Below are 20,032 nucleotides of genomic sequence, written 5' to 3'. Positions count from 1 at the left end.
GAAATACTATAATGTCCCTTGTACCATCAACAAGACGAAGAGTAGCGATCGGACTTGCTTTGCCTGGCCATGCTATGTTGGAGAGTGAAAAATTTTCCAATTATTTCTCAATGAAAGAAAAGCTTCGTTTTGGTTAGACCCTAAGGGAACTGTAAAATTTTTTGTAACATTTGGATGTAGATGCATAGGCACAATCAAGGAGTGACACTTTGTGGTTTGTTGATACTTGAAATTGTGGTGCAAGGTTATTGGTGCAGTCTCTTGAAGAAACTTTGGTTTCGGGCTTTGCTTCACCTATGTGGGTTGGGAGTTTGCATGCAATGCTTGGACAAACTTAAATTTGTGGTGTGGCTCATATATCTTTTATTTGTGGTTCGTTTCACCGTAGGAATGTTATTTCTCATTGTAACATCCAAGGATATAAGTTGTTTCTAATTGTTATGCAGAGCAAGTATAGATACAAGTCTATAAGTTTGGTGCATGGTCATTGCATGTATATATGAGTCTATGTACTCCTTGATGCAAATGCATATTTGGCCTTTTATACATGAGAGAGAGAGAGAGAGAGAGAGAGAGAGAGAGAGAGAGAGAGAGATTGGGAGTGATTGAGTGAGTGTGGATAGAGGGGGGAGGTGTAAATGGGATGAGAGATAGAGGGGTTGTGAGTAGAGGAGAGTAAAGCATGTGATGTTTTTGTGATAGCATTATCCACTGTGCGATAGGGAAGTGAAGCTGCCCTCGCACCCCGCGAAGCGGGATAGCGTTCCTTGCGCTCGAAGCGCGCCAGGAACGCTAGTAAACCAACAATCCAAACAAGAACTTGTGGTACTTATGGCCGACCGTTAGATATATTCACACACAGGGCAAAAAAAGCGTGCATCTGTCCGCCATTGTCTGAACCGAGCCTAAAGTGAATGTGATGTGATGTGGCGTGTTCTTTTGCCTTCTTACCACACACACACATTGAAAGTCTAGTCAAAACTCTACGTGTGACACCGCCCTAATAATTACATCTACTTTGAAAGTCTAGTCAAAATTGTAGGCCGGACACCACCCTAATAATTCGTAGAGTGGCTCGTTACACTAAATTGAAGCTCAGCGACTGCGGACGGTCTCTGTTTCGTTGTCGAGAACCAGACGGACCTCGCCTGCACCCGCCCTCCCACCACAAAAGAGATGCCGAAGTCCAAGCGAAATAAGCTCGGTATGCCCCTCACTCTCTCCCCTCGCTTAAGTGCTTCGCTGCTTGCTTTCCTTCCTCCGGAAAGTCCATGTTTTCTTACTGAAAACTAGGGTTTTAGGGTTGGTAACAAGGCGACGGAACGGCGTTTATATTTTCAATCAATGACACATTGTTAGTGTGCCTGTGTTATTTTAGAGTTCCTGATCTTTCTCATGAAAAAGCAGGACTCACTCGAGGGTTTAGATACTTGGCAGAGGCCATTTGACTATCTCCATGAAAGTGCAGACATCTGTCCTTAATTATGCTGCTCAAAAAAGAGCAAAGAGACTTCTGGAAAGGTTGTCAATATACCATTCCCAGCATCGTTGTTGGGTTCTTACAATGTTTAACTTCAGATGACAAATTAGAGAATGAGCATGGAAGCAAATTCATTGAATGGGTTCAACGTCTCTTTTTAGTGCGAATAAAGAAACAAGATTTAATATTGTGGACTTTCACAAGTGCTCTCTAGCTCCTAGAAATTGTGTTTTAATCTTGGAATTTCACCAAGCAAAGGTCGAAATCAATATTTAAATTGAAACATTGCATGTAATTCATATCATCCATGGAGTGTTCAATGTCAAAAATGATGATACAACATTCATTGACATGTAAGCAAACAATCAATAAGCAAGGGACAACAATGAATATGTGATTAGAAACAAGGACATGCAAGCATACAAGCAATGAAAGCAAGGTGGACTACAATGTGCAAAGTTGGTTCACAATGTGTACGTGATAGGGGAACAAGGCAATGATGAAACCGCAAGGCATGGTTGGACCAAGTTGATGGGTAACAAGCAGGTTGGCTAAAACTGCCAGAAGCCAAGGATGCTAAAAGCTTCATCTCTTTTTCAACTTGCACTTTTGCTCCTCTCATTAGGGCTTTATCCCATTACACATTGGGATTTTTTATTGAGTACATTTCTTGCTCCATGAAAAACTATACCCTTGGCCATTGTACCACTTCATCCTTTGGATTTTTGGAATATCAGCTTGCACTCTTAAGAATAAACTCAACAACTATCACAACTTGTCACGTGCATCCACTTATACTTGGGCCATTCTGACATGAATATCTAGGTAAGAGTGCCAAGCTATTACATGTCTACTGTTATGTTAGCACAAGGACTTAGGAGAGACAATATACATTTGTGATGTGTAATTGCTAGGTTGGGGATGGTTGTAAGCCACCAATGTCACATATATGGTATTAGCAGTAGTGTACGATTCATGAGTGTTGGGCATTTTTGTATACCAAGACATGAGATGGATGGAGACAAAAGTGAGTCATCTACTGATGTGGGCATTGGGACTGGCTGTCTCTCTTTAATAGGACGTGCAAGTAACCAAGCATGGTGACAATGACTGAGGAGAAGGGAGCAATGGCCAATAAATAGGCCACAATTAGTAAAAAGTCAGCTAGCAATAAATGAATAAAATAATTAGGTCGACTAGTTTATTGATTTCTAAATTCTCATAAATCTAGTAGCAAAAAAATGCACAAATAACTTGGCTCATTAAAGAATACCTAGACTCACTCATGAGGTGACTAATTTGCTAACTAAGTTGTATCTTTTTTAAATTTTGGCCATGTTTCAACTCATTACAACACCTCCTAAAAGGCATTTTCACTTTTTGAACGAGACTACAACACTTCTTTTGCTTCAACAATTTCTATAAAAGAGACTTAGTGTGCACACAAGTCTAGTGATACGAAATCCTATGTTTTATGCTTGCTTGAAACATATTGAGGTGCATTACCATTATATCAAAGAGCTGTTATGTAGGGAAGATCAGCTTGATATATGTTCCTACACATGAAAATGTTATTGGCATTTTCACCAAAGCATTACTTTGTGAGAAGTTTGAGGCTTTTCGCAAGTCCTTATATTTTCCATCCTTTTGTTGATCATTCTTGTACTTTACCACATTGACACTACAGAGGAGTGTTAGAATTTACCAATTTTATGGGCAATGTCCAATGTTTTAGTCTTTGTTTTTTTTTTAAGTTTTTAGTGTGAACACAACTAAAGTTATAAGTTGCGTCTAGAGTTAGAGTCATTTAACTCTAGTTAAGTTAGGTCTAGATCTATCTTAGACCTATCTTATACATTTTATTCTTATTCTTTTAGTTCAGCAAGTACACTCTATTCTTTTGCTTTAGCACACTCTCATTGTCTCTCTTTTTCCTTCTGTATAGTTGGTTGTTATTTTTCAACATGACGCCTCTCTCATTATTTATTTAGATTATTGAAATATGCTCGAAATTGATTACAAATGGATGTATTTCAACGATTTCTTGTGACGTAATTGATTCATGAAACCCTAAAAATGATAGCAAGCATTTGAACCCAATTTTACGGAGCATTTACTAAGGCAACTCTCTTGAATAGTCGCTATGTAGTTCCATGCTGCTCCTTTCACAAATAGGAGGGAGGGAGGGAGGGTTTCTCATGATGGAGTCATGAGAATGTTGTTTTCTTCGCAACAAAATTGCCCAGAAATTGCACTAAGCTTGAGATCTCGAAATGGTCGGCACATGTGTCCACTACATGTTCTAGTGTTAAATCCTTCACTCCCAGTGCAATGATCACCACGCCAAGAGCTAGGGTATTAGAATTAAGGTTCATTTTAATTAAAAATCTTCGTGAAGTTTAAGTTCATTTCTCATTTTGGTGACAATAGTCGTTTTATGCAGTTGGCATGTGTTGTAGCAATCAACAAAGTTTAGTTTGGTCGATCTGGTCATTTATTATTATTTTTGTTGTATATTTTGGGCATGCTTGTCTCATGTCACATACATTTGTGTTTTGTATACATTGTAGATTTAGAAAGAGATCCGTGGTTGGATATTCCTTACAACTTGTTGTATAGATTTCCTTCAGTATTCAACATTCTTTCTTTGTAGTCTCCAACATTTTACTCTCTTTCTCTGGCCCCTTGGTTTTTGTTTTCACTTCATTTTTTCATTTGGGTATATGCTTCTGCATTCATTACATTTTGACATGGTATCAGAGCGGTGTTGAAGGGTTGACTGATTGTGAGAAGACTTGAAAAGGAGATTTTAGTGTGGGACCAAGGTTGTCTTTTTAGTATTCAAGTGCAAGTGGGAGGGTTATAAATCGACACAAGGTTGGAGAAAGTGGAGATGCGTGGGAAACGAGATTAATTTGCTGTTTTTGTTTAGGAATTGTTGTCAAGGAAGGAGAAAAGTTTGTGTTTTTAATCTTTTGCAATAGATTTCAGATTTTAATTGCCTCTGGCCATTAAAATAGGTTTTGGATGAGTGAAGGAAGCCCTAGCAAGCTATCTTTTTGAAGTTAGAGGGAGCTACTAATTTTTTTGTGTAAGTTAATTGTTAGTTTATGCTTGTGATGCATGCGTGCATGTTCGTCCTTTGTATGGACTTGTGAAGAAATACTTCTCCTCACTCTTAGATTGATTGTAACTAAGCTCATTCCTAAGGAACTTGGATTGACTAGAAATACATTCCTATGGGGGGTAGTTTGCCCCTCTTTGACCCTCAACTCGTCTCCTTTTCTTTTATGTGCACATGGCTGTACTTTTCTAGAACGTTGCCATATTTAACTTTAAGTATTCTTTGTTTTTGTTTTCTCAAGTTGGTAAGTCTTAGAAATAAGTGAATACTATAAATGATAATTATATTATGTTGTATCGGGTGTTTACATGGGTAGAAGCTGCTTAAACAAAGTAATAAGCCTTTCTATGAAGGTCACTAAGGACAAGTAGTGCAGTTGAGTGCTTCTATAGAAAGAGAGAACGGTTGTTCGAGCTCTTAGGAATGACTAGAATGCATTCTAGGTCCCCCGGACTCTTGAAATGGCCATTTGTGTTCCTTGGCCCACCGTTTCATACTATTCCCTGCCCATTCCTTGGTCCCCTTCCACATCTTCACCCTTTCTTGTATCTAGATAATATAGGTCTCTTTTTAATGTACAAATACAGGCTTTCGCTTGTATTTTTGAAATGTTGTTTCAATTAAACCGTCAATTAAAAATCTCTCTTACATGCACATGTTTACACACACCTACACATCTTTTTTTAAAATCTTGACTTGCCGCGTTTTGTCCTCTAGAGAGAGAGAGAGAGAGACACACACACACACACACACACACACACACACACACACACACACACAAAGGGCACTGTTTCTCTTGTTCCTGTTTTGTGACCTTAGCCTTTTCCCTATTTAGAGGGGTCTTGCTTCTGCTCATGTTCCCCCTTCTAGTTAACTATGAGCACTTTGTTTGTTGGCCACCAATGTGAAGAGAGAGACATATCCTTCATTGAGGTTGCCTAGCTTGTCAAAAATCCAAATATCACAACAGAAGACTAGTGTGTGGTTGAGATATGTATAAGAGGGTTTGTCCAATCAAAGGTGAATAGGCTTGACAACAATATGTTTGAGGCTTTTCCCAAAGCCCACACTTGAATAGGATGCCAAAGGGAGTTCTATACAAAGGATACAAAGTGATATTTATCGAGTTTGATTAAAGCTTAAAAACTAGGCATGTGTTCTTAACATGTTGATAGTTGAGACAGAGGACTGCCCCTCTCATTGGCAAATTGGATGGAATCTTTGGCATAAAAAATGGTGCTCCTCTAGATCGATGTTGAGGGTATTGATGACCATACTCGATATTCCTTGGGCATCTATTATGATGGATTTTATCTCAAGTATTCCAAAAACACCTCAAGCATGATTTGGGTCATCATTTACAGATTCAAGCTACAATACTTTTTATTCACATCTTTAGATTGCTTGGTATGGTTTTTGAAATCTTATTAGATAGTGATTCCAAGTTTACAAGCAACCTTTGATATGCTGCAGTTGGGAATTTGGGAACCACTTTAATGTACTTGCAAGCTTTTCATCCTCAAAATTTTCATTCTTTCTTTGGCCACACAACTGATTTTATTAGAATCTACTCTGACAACTGAAAACTCTACCATCTACCTCTACATTGTTGGGGCCCTATGTGAGTTATTGGTGCTAGTTTTCCTATGTGCAAAAATGGGAAAGAAACAGTGGCAGATCTTTATAAATTGATAGGATGTCTGGGCCTACTGAAGGCCCATATAAGTAGTGCTGGTATGGGGACATCCAAGACTTTGCTTTTCCTTAAGCTGGGAGCAATATACTCTCTTATGTTTTAGTATCTGCCTAACAAAGATCCATCTAAGTAGACAAACATTCAATACTTTTCTTTGCCTCAGCTTGTAAGCCATATTCTCATTGTTGTGTGCTCCCAGCCCTGCAGGGCAGGAAAAGGGAATACAGGGTTTGAGACTATTTGTTGTGTTTTGTACATATTCTGCAATCTTCAGTATGTTTCAGTGTCTTTTTGCTAAGTTGTTCTTGCAGCTACCTTTAACCCAAGGCTTTTGGGGCCTTACAAGATAGCAACATACCCTTCCTTTTAGAGCGATCTCTGTGTGTTACTGGGTGACTTGGTGTGTGAGTTGCAGGGCTATCAGTGTGGCCTACACATTGTGATTGGAGCTGACTATCACGGAACTTATTTGAAAGGGTTTGAATTGTGATTGGTTTTGACCTGAGTCTAATGATTTTGAAGGTTTAGTAAGTGCCCTAACTTTTGTTTGGCATAATGGTGCTGTTTTGATGACTATACTTGTTTTGATATGCACATAGCAGAAATGAAATATGGTAAGTGGCCTGACATAAGGAACAACAGACTAACTTTTATCATTTTAGTATTTAATGTTAAATTTTCTATTTGCCACTATTCCAGTTATGTCCTTAATGAAATTTCATTCCTGCACTTACATCCCCCTAGATGGTTTGAGCACATCTTGGTCATACTGAGTCAGTATGTTAGGTCATGATAGGGATTGTTAAGGTGTTGATGTTTTTGCCAGTTTTATGGGACTTCAGAAATAATCTGTTTACTGTTTGTACAGTGACATTATCCAAAACAAAAAAGAGAGGGCGGGAGCAGAAAGAATCGCTTATAAGCACTGTTAGACATTGCCTAGATGATTATTCATCCTTGTACATATTTTCGTTTGAAAACATGCGCAATACAAAATTTAAGGAGTTCCGTGATCAGCTGAAGGAAAGCAGCAGGTCCACTTTGTTTGTGCTTAGTATGTTACTTATTATGGTTCGGTCAGGTTTCTGGCCTTTTCAAGCTGCTGGTGTTTAGATTGCAAAATTATTATTTTCAGATTTTTTCTTGGATCCAACAAGGTTCTGCAAATTGCTTTAGGGAGAACAGTTGCAGAGGAAGTGAAAGAAGATTTGCATAAGGCGAGCGAGGTAAGGTGTCCGATATGGCTTGCCTATTGGTTTGGCTTCCTTGGTACTAGCGATTGCCTTTTTTGTGGCTTAGGGATATCTTTGAAATCAATGCAGATGTTGCATGGGGAATGCGGTCTTTTCTTCACAAATCTTCCAACGGAGGAGGTTGAGAGGTTAGTTTGAAGTGTTTGGCCTCTGCACTTGTCCATTTCAAGTCATAGTTGAAATTGCTAATCTGTGCCTATATGCAGGTTATTCAAAGAGTTTGAAGAATATGATTTTGCTAAAACTGGAAGTGTTGCTACAGAAACAGTATGTGTTGTGGTCATAGGAAGTCTAATTTTGCTATGAGTCAGCTTATATAAATTTTATGTGTTGTTAAACAGGCAATGCAGAGTGTATAACTTGGATATGTGCCTGATTTTTCTTGTTTTCATAGGTGGAGTTGAAAGAAGGACCATTGGAACAATTCACTCATGACATGGAGCCTTTCTTAAGGAAACAAGGGCTGCCAGTTAGGCTAAATCGAGGTATGTATCCCTTCTATTTTTTCTTTTCCAACATCATGTACAAGTATTAAAAATACATGTTCTTGTGAGAGACCTCACCCTTGAACTCCTTGTGTTCATCCTTGATTGCATTGCAATGTGACAAAAGCTAAACAATACTGAATTGGAAAAATCATGGATATCATAGTCAAAAGAACATTAGTCATCGTTGTTCATACTATGCTATTGCCAATCACATATTGAAATTTCCAGCCAATATTACCAAGTCATAACTGATCAAAAGTAAATCATAACTGTTGTTAGAATCACATGGGATGCATTCATTAACTCTACATCAAAAGTGTTATGGCCAAATAACCATAGTAAAACAGAAACTGAGTATAAACCATGGCTGGACTATCAATGGCATACACTAACACTGCGTATAAACCATAGTAAAGCAGAAACTGAGTATAAACCATGGCTGGACTATCAGTGGCATATGCTAACATTGTGTTGTCCAGAAAACCCAGTTGAATACCATTAATTACCAATGATCATCCACTTAAAACCAGCAATTGATAATTAATCTTTGATGATCATAATCTAACACAGATGTATAGTTTCAGATACATAGTAAAAACTATATCCAATTGCAGTGATTGATACATTGAATAGTAATCTTATGGCTAATATACATTGAGTAGTGACCTTAGGGCATATGTGCTGTCAACAAATAGTATCTTGGATGCATATTAAATGAATCCAAGACCCACTATATACATGAACTGTCTATCACTAGATGAGTGGAAGTGCTATCTTTCCCTTGAGCATCAGACAATGCTTTGGACCTCCTGCTCACTTGAACTTGAAAAAGCCCGATCTAAAGTCCACTTCAGCTAAAAAGCCTCTAGGTAAAGCTGTAACAATTGATAGTGGTTTGCTAAGCCACTCTCTTTCATCCATTTGACATCCATAAGTGAGTAGTTTTGAAACTTCACTAAGTATCTCATGGAAACTTTACCTCTAATATTTCTTTCTCTGTGTGCCAAAATCTACTCGCAAAGATCTCATTCCACTCTTCAACCTTTGTCGAAATTTCAGTGGACATATTGTCAAGCATATCATGTAACCAGCCTTCCTCCTCGAATAGGGTGGTTAATAACTTGATTAAGTACTATTTACAACAATTAACAAATTCACAAAATTGAAATGCATACTTTATCATATAATCTTGGACATTGGATATTCCGTTGGCCCCAAAACTGGTGTTCCTTTTAGTATTTATTTAACTTAATTGAAGAAGAAGTTGATGTACAATGGGATTCTCCCAATCCCTTTCGGTATTCCAACTCCCCTTACTGTCCAAAATGACCAATAAGTCTTCAATCTGATTTACCCCTTTATTTAGACAATCAATTGGCTTTCACCTGCTTTGATGGAGATGGAAAATGTCCCAAATTCAATGATTTGTTGGTCGCTCCACTTGAACAGGCTAAAAACAACTTCAGCCCTGTTGAATCCAAGTCTTGGAGCTTCCAATTTTCGGCATGCTTCTCGAGGCTGTTGCTAAACCCTAATTTCTGTTGATTAGGGTTTAGAGCAAAGAAACCTGAATTTTCTTAGCCTCTGGTGATCTCAATGTTATAACCTTCAGAGCAAGACTGGGAGATAAGGGAGAATGTTGAGAAGAGAGAAAATTCGGACTTTCTTTGTAAAGAATTGAAAAAAATCTGTTATTTATTGTTGTTTCCTTGTCTCAACAGCTTGTAGATGCAAAAAACTGAAGAAAATTAGTCATTTATTGCTGTTGCCTTGTCTCAACAGCTTGTAGATGTTGTCACCTGTTGTTGATTGGTCTTCTCCTGTCCTTGGCTGTATCAAAAGGTCTTCCAGTGGCTGCAAATCAGACCATCAGCATCTCCTCCCTCTTGCAAGCTAAATAGACTAAAAATGCATCTCTTCAATCTCTAAAGACGTTTTTCAATCTTGCATGGGCATTTTTGACAAGGGGCAGCCTTCCCAAATGGTTTTTATAGCATTATCCATAATTAAATATTAATTTTCAGTCTTTAAATACTGAAAATGAATCTAATAATTACTTTGAGACCTTGAAAAATAATGATTGGCCAATAATTAAATTGGCAAGGCAACTTTCATTCCTGAGTGTCTCTGCGTCATCTTTGACCATTAGATTGGCATTAAGTTGTTGAGAGTCATCTCTTGCTACGTTAGCAGTGTCACGTGGCAGTTTTGCCATGTGGCTGTAGTCGGATTGTTTGATTGCAGTCGGACTGTTTGACTATAGTTGGCTGCATTAAATGCAGTCGACTTGGTTATTTTGGGTATTTGTAAAGCATTCTTTTCAACCTTTAGAAGACTGAGTTTCCAGTTGACTTCTATACTTGCATTTGACAGATTTCAGTCTACTGGTGATGGAGACAGCACTCTAGGTTGACGGAGATTGAGGTCTTAAGACAAAGACATACGCAGATATTCTCTCTGCCCTTGTGTATAATTTTGCATCCTTATACAATATTCTTCACTGCAGATTTTTTGCGTTTCACTCTCTCCTCTCTCTGTTCACTCTTTGTCACAGTCATTCGCTTCCGCATTGCTTCACTTTGGCATGGTATTAGAGCATTTAGGACTGACCTAGGATGGACCTATCTGAAGAGGAGTTTTCAACGTGACATAAGGTTGTGTTTTCAGCGTTCAAGTGCAAGTAGGTGGGCTACCCATTAGAACAAGGCTGAGGCAAGTGTGGGCGTGCGAGAAAAGAGAAGATTTGCTGAAGTTGGTGTTGTTTTTCTGCTGTTAGAGAAGGAAGAAGACTGTGTTTTTGGCTGTTAAGTGCAGATTTTGCCTTTTTATCGCCTTCGACGGTTGAAGAAGATTTGGGACATGGAGACAAGTCCTAGCAGGCTGCGTTTTCACAGCCAGAGGGTGTTTCTTTTGCGTTTATGCAGACATTGTAGTTGAAGATGTCTACAGAGACTGACGTGGAGTTCCAGGCGATCAAGGTGCCTGTCCTATTGGCTCATCCATCAGATCAAAAGCTTGATGGCAACAATTACTGCATATGGCGTGTGATGATGTTGGCCATATTGGAGTCTTATGATTTGACGGAGCTTATAATGGAGAATATCAAATGGCCCTCGGTGAGAGGTGAGTCCAGACTCTCTTGAAATGTTCGTGCGGAGTTGACCAAGGCCTAGTCTCATTGGGACAAGCTGAATGCTAGGATTCATTTTTTCCTATTTTTGTCTTGTACAACAACCATGATAGTCTATATAGAGCATTGACGGTGGCTCGGGAGATATGGCTGGAGCTTGACTAGATGTACAATAGGATGACCCTTATAAAGAGGGTTTCTTTAGAGGTGCAAATGCGGATCTTGTTTGTGAATAAGTCTTCTTTGCTTCGGGAACACATCAACTAGCTTCGAGAGCTTCAGATGCAAGTGCAAAATGCGGGGAAGCCCATTTCCTCCGAAGACATGGCGATCACTTTATTGTCCCAGTTGCTGCCATGATTCGGTACTTTTAATTCCGCTCTTATTTCTTCAAGGTGAGAGTTGACTCTTCGTCGGGAAGAGTTAGTTCTTATGGTCTTGGACCAAGAGGAACAGTTGAAGGGACAAAATGCTTCCAAATGGGAGGCATTGATTGGTCAAGCCTCTTAGAAAAAGGGAAGGATCAAAAGGAGGAGGAGGAGGACAACAAATCTAAGAAGGACAAAGAGAAAGAATCGACATGCCATATTTGTGGTAAGACGAAAGAAGGATTGCCCCGACAAGGACAAGGACTCTGAGAAGGACATGAAGGATTTTGGAGCGGTGGCTGCACCCTCATCAGCTGCCTTTCTATACTTAGCGGTCATTGAGGACTCTACACCGAAGTCTTTTGATGCTGCAATGACAGCTTCCTAGGCTCGAGAGTGGATCGTGGACAGTGGTGCCTCATAGCACATGACTCCTTCAACAGTTGGTGTTGCCCATTTGCAATACTTGTGTAGGTAGATTCTCATAGGAGACAACCCTTTTGCGTCTATTGCTGCACGGGGTAAGACGGAGCTGATTCTAGATGGACGTGGTGGTATCCACACTTTGGAGGTTTTGCATGTGCAAGGATTAGGGTATCATTTGCTCAATTCATAAGATTTGTTCTCTTGGTCTCTTGGTGGAGTTTGATAGTGATGTTGTTCGAGTTCTTGATTGTGGATCGAGGAAGGTTCTCTCTTTAAGGTATGAGGAGAATGGCATCTACAAATTGAAGTCTTCGTCTGTTCTTACCTCTCTTCCTCTTACCTCTCAGACACAGTCCAAGCTATGGCATGCTCGGTTTGGCCACCTGAACTATGAGTATCTTTGGAAGGTGTTGCGAGGATCGCTTGTTTGAGATTTGCTGGACATAGTGGTGAGCTAGCAACCATGCGTCTCCTGTATTCGTGGGAAGCAGCATAGGGACGCGATTCCCCACAAAGCTTCAAGGCGGTCTACTTCACCTATGGAGTGTAAAGAAAATAACCTAACACAGAAGCATAAACAGAAACCGTACGACAAAGCACAGACTGATAAAAGAACACAGTTAGGGTTAGGGTTAGGGTAACTCAGAGACAATGAACATAGTGAATAAATGAAATGATATGACTACTAATAATACGATGCTCATGCAGCAAACACACTATGCAGTGATTGAATACTGAACCTTGAACTCCTGTATCTCAAGGATTAGAGCAAGGGTAATGAGCAGGAGAGTGTGTCGTACTCTGAATGGATCCCGAATCGCAGCAAGGCAGCCTCCGGATGTTGAACACCAACAAATGTAGCTGTGAGAAGTTGGATCTGATGTAGACAATAGTAAGGAGAGAGAAAGACTAAAAACGCTGGTAGGATAGCTTGCAGGAGAGAAAAACTGCAGTGACTGCAGCAGGAGAGAGAAAACTGTCAGGACGACAGTTGGAGCCTGCAAACGCAGCAGTTTGCTGACGTGGCAGGCTGTACGACAGCAATGCAGATGATCAATAGTCAGTCGCCAGGCAAAAACAACAGCAATCAGCGTGTGGAGGGCTGGAAACAGGTGCTAGACTGTAGGAAACAGTGATGGACAGCAAGGGTTGAGATGTCCTCTGCGAACGGGGTGTGGGTAGCAACTTGATGACACCTGAAACCTGCAAAAACTTGGGCTGCCAATTTATAGAAAATTAGGGTTCTAGATCCTCTCCCACTTAACTCTCTCGATCTGCTCCGCGTTTTAGGGTTTTGGCTAAAATAAGCCTAAAATAAGCATGTTTTGGGGCTGTTTAAGTGGCTAAGAGCAATTCTTAGCACAACATGAAGCTTGTATCTACTACGGATCTTTGTGGCCCGATGAGGAATGAGTCCTTGACGGGGAGCTTGTACTTCATGCTGATCGTAGATGACTACAGTAGGATGACATGGGCCTACTTCTTGACGTTGAAGTCGGAGGCTCTCTCTCACTTCAAGGATTGGCTTCTCTTCGAGTAGAACCGATCAGGCGGGAGATTGAAGACCTTGCGATTAGACAAGGGTGGTGAATTTGTTTCTAATGTGTTTACCTGTTTTTGTGCAGATAGAGGCATTCACCAGGAGTTTACTAATACCAACACTCCTCAAGAGAATGGCATTTCGGAGTGGAAGGACCGAAGTGTGATCAAGATGGCATGCACCATGATGGAGCACCGATAGACACCTCAATTTTTGTGGGCCGAGGCAGTGGCTACGGCAGTCTATATCCTAAATCCATCCCCCCCTTCCGTTGTTGATAGGATGACACCTTTTGAGGCTTACTTTGGGACTAAACCTGATGTCTCTTATTTCAGGATCTTTGGGTGTGACGCCTATGTGTACATCTCGAAGACGCAATGTGATAAATTTGAGGCAGCTTCTTGACGATAGGTCTTTGTTGGCTATAGCTCCTAGTCCCAAGGTTATCGCTTGTATGATCTCGTAAAGCGGGATATCTACATAAGCCGAGATGTGCGTTTCGTGGAAGTTCCGGCCACAGAGGGGGGTGAGGAGCACCCTGTACTTGGAGATCTAGGGGAGAGTTGGGCTCTCAAGACAGTTCCTTTGGAGCCAGAGCCTCTTGATGGAGACTCTTCTTCAGATTCCAAGTCTTCTCTTCCACCAGCTACCCTAGTGGAGATCCTGCTGGTGGATGTATCGAGTCTTTAGTAGATGGGAAGCACAGAGGAGAGATCTGGCCTCCTCCTCATTGGGCTTGTGACACACCTCGTGATTCAGGGATCGAGGGGGTCTCTGAGGAGTGGGAACCGTAGGATGGACCGTGGAGGTCACGGAGGCATCGGGCACATTCTATGGAGCTTGTTTGCTCTAACTATTGTTTGATGTCCTGTGTTATGTAGGATAGAGAGCCTATATTAGTGAAGGAGGCTTTATAGTCTGATCATTGGCGAAAGGCAATGGAAGCCGAGTTGGAGGCTATTGAGCGGAATGACACTTGGTTCCTTGTGTCTTGTTCCTCTCATAAGAAGGTGATTGGTGTCAAATGGGTCTTTAAGACCAAGTACCATAGTGATGGCTCTTTGGATAAGCACAAGGCTCGCCTTGTTGCCAAAGGTTTTGTATAGCGCCCTGGTGTTGACTTCCATGATACTTTTGCCCCTACAGCTCGCATGGCGGCTATTCATGCTGTTCTTGCCTTGGCCAGTCATAGGAGATGGCTTGTTTTTCAGTTGGATGTGAAGTCGATCTTCTTGAATGGTGATTTGAAGGAGGAGATCTATATAGAGTAGCCTCTTGACTTTGGTTCCTTAGATGGGAAGGTTTATAGGTTAATGTTTTGCTGTAGGTCTCTTGGCTGGGTTTATGAGTGCACCTCAACAGGTGCATTGGTAGGCTACTTAGAGGATACTTCGATTTCTGAGGGGGCCCTTCCACCTCAGGATTTTCTATCTAGCAGGTACAATTGTGCTTCTGATTTTGTTAGTGTAGGTTGGAGTGATTCAAATTGGGCTGGCGATGTGGATCAAAGGCGGTCTACTATAGGTTATTGTTTTACCTTGGGTGTTGGTGCTATCTCTTGGAGTAGCAAGAAGCAGCCCACGGCAACCCTATCTTCGACTGAGGCAGAGTATCTAGTTGCGTCTTCTACTGCATTGCTTTGGCATGGAATCCCGTATTCCATGCTTGAAACAAGCACATAGAGATCCAGTATCACTTCATTTGGGAAAAGCTTGTGGATGCGACCATTGATGTGGAGTACTGAAAGATTGAAGACAATCTTGCAGATTTGTTTACGAGGCACTTCCCCAGGCTTTACTTCATCAACATTCCAAATCCTTACATCTATTGCCTTCTCCAGAATCTAAGAGGGGGTGTTGAGATTCATCTCCTACCACGTCAGCAGTGCCACGTGGCTGTAGTCGGGACTGTTCGCCCGACTACAATTGGCTGCATTAAATGCAGCCGACCTAGTTATTTCGGGTATTTTTTAGGCATTCTTTTTAGCCTTTATAAGGCTGAGTTTCTAGTAGACTTCTATACTTGTATTTGACAGATTTCAGCTTGCTGGTGACGGAGACAACACTCGGGGTTGACGGAGATCGAGGTCCTCAAGGCGGAGACATACGCAAATATTCTCTTTGCACTCATCTATAATTCTGCATCCTTATACAACATTCTTCACTGCAGATTTTTTGCATTTCATTGTGTGCGTGTCTCTCTCTCTCTCTCTCTCTCTCTCTCCTCTCTCTATTGACTTTGTCATCGTTACACTTTTGCATTGCTTCACTTTGACATAGGTACCATTAAACGTCGCTTCTCTAGTGTCACCAGCTGACACTTATAGCCAAATGAATGACCTAGGCCAACAATCGGCACTAGATACCACCAAGTACCGGTGCGGCATAACTTATAGCAACTTTTGCTTTTGAAATCCCGTGATTTCCTTGGGTCTCGGTAAATTTACTCTAAGCCCAGTTACACCTCACATGTGCAACATTTACTTAACCATGTGATTAAAAATCAATCCGCATGTTAAGTGAGGTTTCAAAAATACATGTCCTCATGACACATCACCATGGAAAGGCTATTACAAGCTCACATGATTAGCGTTATGCAATCGTCAATGTGGTGACAATTTCAGCCTATATGCCACATCACTAATCTTTTCCATCACCTCAAAGGGCCTATAATAGCACGTATTCAGATTTGGATACAAATACTCTTTGCCTTTTATCTTTTTCAACCTTGCCTTTTTGAAGTACAACAATGCAGAATGACCCTTTTCAAATTGCAAAGCATGCCTATGGCTATCAGTTGCTCTCTTTTGCTTTTCCTATAATCTTTGAAGTGCATACTTAAAGCTTCTCATAGGTTGCATCCATGTTTTCCACATAACGATCAATCTCAAAGATGCTTATCCTTAGCTTGTAAAATAGGAGACACTTTCTTGCCATCCTTCTCCCACTGTGACTTATGCTCTGATACATAGCATCAAGTTTGGGACCAAAGGGTTTTTCCCTCTCAACCAACAACTTCTCAGTAGAAATTTATCTCAGAAATTAGGTTGTTTAGTGTGAATTCGATTTCTCATTGAATCTTTTACTGAATTCACTCCCAAATATGGGGCTTTTCAAGAATTTGAAGAATTTATTCATTGACTTGTTGAAATTCAATGTTGATCATCAAGAATTTTGGGCCTTTTCTTGTGCACCTTCAATCTCTCTTTAAATTTGTGGGAAATATTGGAGCTTTTATCAATTTCAATCAAATTCATCCAATTGGAGATCTAATTTAGCATTTGGGGGGACGTTGAGGGAAAATTTCTTTGAAGAATGTGGAGCTTCCTGAAATTCCATCCAATCCATCAAAAAATCAAAGCTCAATTTGACCCCAGGTGTGACATTTGGTAATGATTCTTCATAATTTCTGCAATTTCATCTTCAATTTGTCAAAAATTGGGGCTTTTGCCCAATGTCACTCATAGCCTCCGAATTCCCCCTCTTGACATTGTCTTTGCGCTTGTTCACCTTTGGGTTGCCAAAATTGGGGGCTTTTGCTTGAAGTCATCTTCTTTGGCTGGTGCGCATTGAAGATGTCCTTTATGGGGCTGTTCATACTGATTTCCATCAAGATTGAAGACGAATTTGTTTTCTTTGGGTGCATTTATTGGGAAAATATTATTTATTAGAGCATTCAACATATGGCTGATTGCTACCTTGTTCATGTAATATTTTATTTCACTAACTTATGTTTGTAGTATATTTTTCACTCTCCTCTATTGGAAAACAAGAGAAAAATATTATTTTCATATTATTTGACTCCATTAAAATGGCCAGCAACTCTTCTATTAGTGGTTCATCATTTTTCAAGGATTTATTTTTTCTCTTTATTTTGGAAATTATTATTTTATTGCTAATTTGTATTTATGGCCAGCAATAATAATAATGATTTATTGGGCATGCTTAGGGCCAGTGACAAGCTTGACGGCACACATTACTCAATGTGGGCATATATGATGCGATATATTCTTGTCGTGAATCTATTGAGTATTGTGATTGGCATTGAGCAAATGCTCGCTTCTCAAGCATTGATACCACCTCTCGCCTCTACATTGAGAGGTGGCTCTCATGATGCTGAATCTTCTTCCTCTTTCACACTAGCCCCCACTTAAGTGCAAATTTGATGGGATGGCCATGACACCCAAGCATATGCCTTAATCACCTTATTGGTGAAGAGAGGTATCATTCCACACATCCGATCATGCAAAATAGCCAAGCAAGCATGGGATTATCTCGTTTCCTTGTATCAAGTGTGCAATGAAGCACGGGTTGCTTACTTGCGAAGGAATTGGAAGATGTTTGCATGGAATGAGGTGATAATCGGGTTTTTTCCTTTACTCTTTATAGTCCACCGGAGTCATATCAAGGTTTTGCTATCACTTTGCGGTTGGTAACTATGAGTAACCAATTTACCTAGGGTTTCGATTAGATTGTCTCTCTCCTATTGCAGGGAGAATAAAGCTGTCTCAACTACAACGCTGCCATGGAAACTGAACAAGCCTTCTCTACCTACCATTATGGAAAAGGTGAGAATCAACTTTCAAGTGAAGAACAAGCAAGTTCGTAAAAAAATCAGTAAATACCCATGCTGGTCATTCATCTTCTGTATCAAATAAATTTTCCAAGACACCTTCCCATGTTGGGTCCTCCTCTCCCAACCCTTAAAAAGTTACATTGACCAAACCAAAGAGATGCGATTACTGTTGAAAGACGAGCCACGTTATCATTGAATGTCATAAGCACATTGTATCGTTGGACCGGTCTAGTCTTGTTGTCACCAATGAGACCATCAATCTCACCAAGCACAAGGAATATACTTTTTCCATGGAATGTTAGTATAATCCTTCTATTCATGATGCTTGTTTTTCTCTCATTGATGTGGCTTCTACTTGGTATTTCGACAATGATGCTTCTAATGACATCACTTCTCGTTGAGAATTACTCTCATTTATCATGGACCTAAGGGGGGCAATAGTCGTGTGCAAACAATGCCTCCTATGCAATTGAAGCCATTGGTAATGTATAGGTTACTATTGTTTTCGGCACTTCCCATGACCTTGTAGGATGTCCTCTTTGTGCTAGGCATTAAGAAGAATTTGCTTTCCATCTATGTCATTGCTACTTTGGGCTTCCATGTTCTCTTAGATGGTCTTTGAGTGTGTGATTTACGATGATTAGGTACCTTCTTCCATTGTATTGATTGGCACTCTCACATTACGATAGCAGCATGCTGAAATTTCTCGTGATCATGCTCCTTCAGCGAGCAATCCTTTTACGGCACATGTTCGTTTAGTGTCACATATTTCAGATTTACTGATTTTTATTGCATGTATTGATGTTTTGCTTATTATTGGGATCAATGCTGTCCAAATTGCAGCACTACAACATCATTTCCAGTAGCCGTCTGCTGTCATTTATATTGGTGTTCTTCATCCACTCTTGCCTCTCATTTTGGGATTGGGTATCATTGTGCATCGATTAATTCAGTTATTGTCTTTCATTCTTTATCAATTAATCTTACAAACAGAAGGTGCCCATTTTCTGTAGCAGTATTAAGGATTTGCCAATGTTAGCACAAATGATTTTTGAATGATCAAACTTGCCTGATAATACTTAATTGGATCTGCCTTCTTAGTGTAAATATTAGGTACCACCAATTGTATATATACTGTTCCATGTACGCAGCTGTTCTCAAGTTAATAGCTGATTTTAGTACTTTGTGTACACAGGTGTTGTGGAGTTGGTAGCAGATTATACTGTTTGTCAGGAGGGAGAACATTTGTCCCCAGAAGCATCTAGAGTACTGGTATGTTTAGGATTCAAAAGCATTGAGAATTTCTATGTGCTTGTGAGTTTAATAGCAGAAGCAGCAGTTTTTTTATACTAACTCTGACATCAATACACCAGAGGTTATTGGGAATACAAATGGCAGCTTTTCGGATGCATCTCATTTGCAGGTGGAGCTTGAATGACTTCCATGTATACAACATCTTTCAAGCTTCTGATGCTAAGGGAGGATCATAAGTCTTTCTGCAGATGTAGAGCTTCTTAAGCTTCATCATGATTCAGCTTCATCACAATCAAGGGTGATGCTGTCTGGACTGTCCCATTGTCCATACTGCTGTTATGCCTTTCTTCAGAGCTGTATTTGATGCTCGTCTCATGATTGTCATGAGGCCTCAACAAGTTGTTTTCTTGATATGGTATCTTGCCTGTGGGTTGTCTGTTCTGTGCTATAGTCTGGTGGGATTTTTTTGTTCCCCCCCTTTTCTTCAGGTTTTCAAAGAATGTTTGTTCTCACAAGTGTGTAATTTTCCTTGGAAACTGTGAAGGTTCTTCACATAATCGGAGAACTCAGGCCATAGATTTTACTGGAAGCAGGATATGATACTTCATGAATGCAAGCCTATGAAGTTTGAGAGCTGAATTATCTGTTTTTAATAAAGAGTTTTCTTGAAACCATATCTATGTTACCTCCTTACGCAT

The 20,032-nt window shown here is 40.2% G+C and overlaps 1 protein-coding gene across 1 annotated transcript; it reads left to right on the top strand.

The window, feature by feature from the left end:
* Nucleotides 1-1,050: 1,050 nt before the first annotated feature.
* LOC148025490 (Ribosomal protein L10 family protein) lies at nucleotides 1,051-19,745 on the top strand. Its single transcript, XM_087692649.1, has 8 exons — nucleotides 1,051-1,204; nucleotides 7,169-7,334; nucleotides 7,436-7,526; nucleotides 7,623-7,681; nucleotides 7,760-7,820; nucleotides 7,948-8,038; nucleotides 19,276-19,352; nucleotides 19,454-19,745. The coding sequence occupies exons 1-8, from the start codon at nucleotides 1,177-1,179 to the stop codon at nucleotides 19,568-19,570; spliced, it is 690 nt and encodes a 229-aa protein (XP_087548775.1). The 5' UTR covers nucleotides 1,051-1,176; the 3' UTR covers nucleotides 19,571-19,745.
* The last annotated feature ends 287 nt before the right edge of the window (nucleotides 19,746-20,032 follow it).

Source organism: Lygodium microphyllum, chromosome 14 (assembly GCF_053477565.2).
Source record: "Lygodium microphyllum isolate KBCC chromosome 14, Lygodium_microphyllum_v1.1.10, whole genome shotgun sequence".
In the NCBI taxonomy this organism is placed as follows: Eukaryota; Viridiplantae; Streptophyta; class Polypodiopsida; order Schizaeales; family Lygodiaceae; genus Lygodium; species Lygodium microphyllum.
The sequence above is the reverse complement of the archived record's forward strand: the minus strand, read 5'-3'. Positions and strand labels throughout refer to the sequence as shown.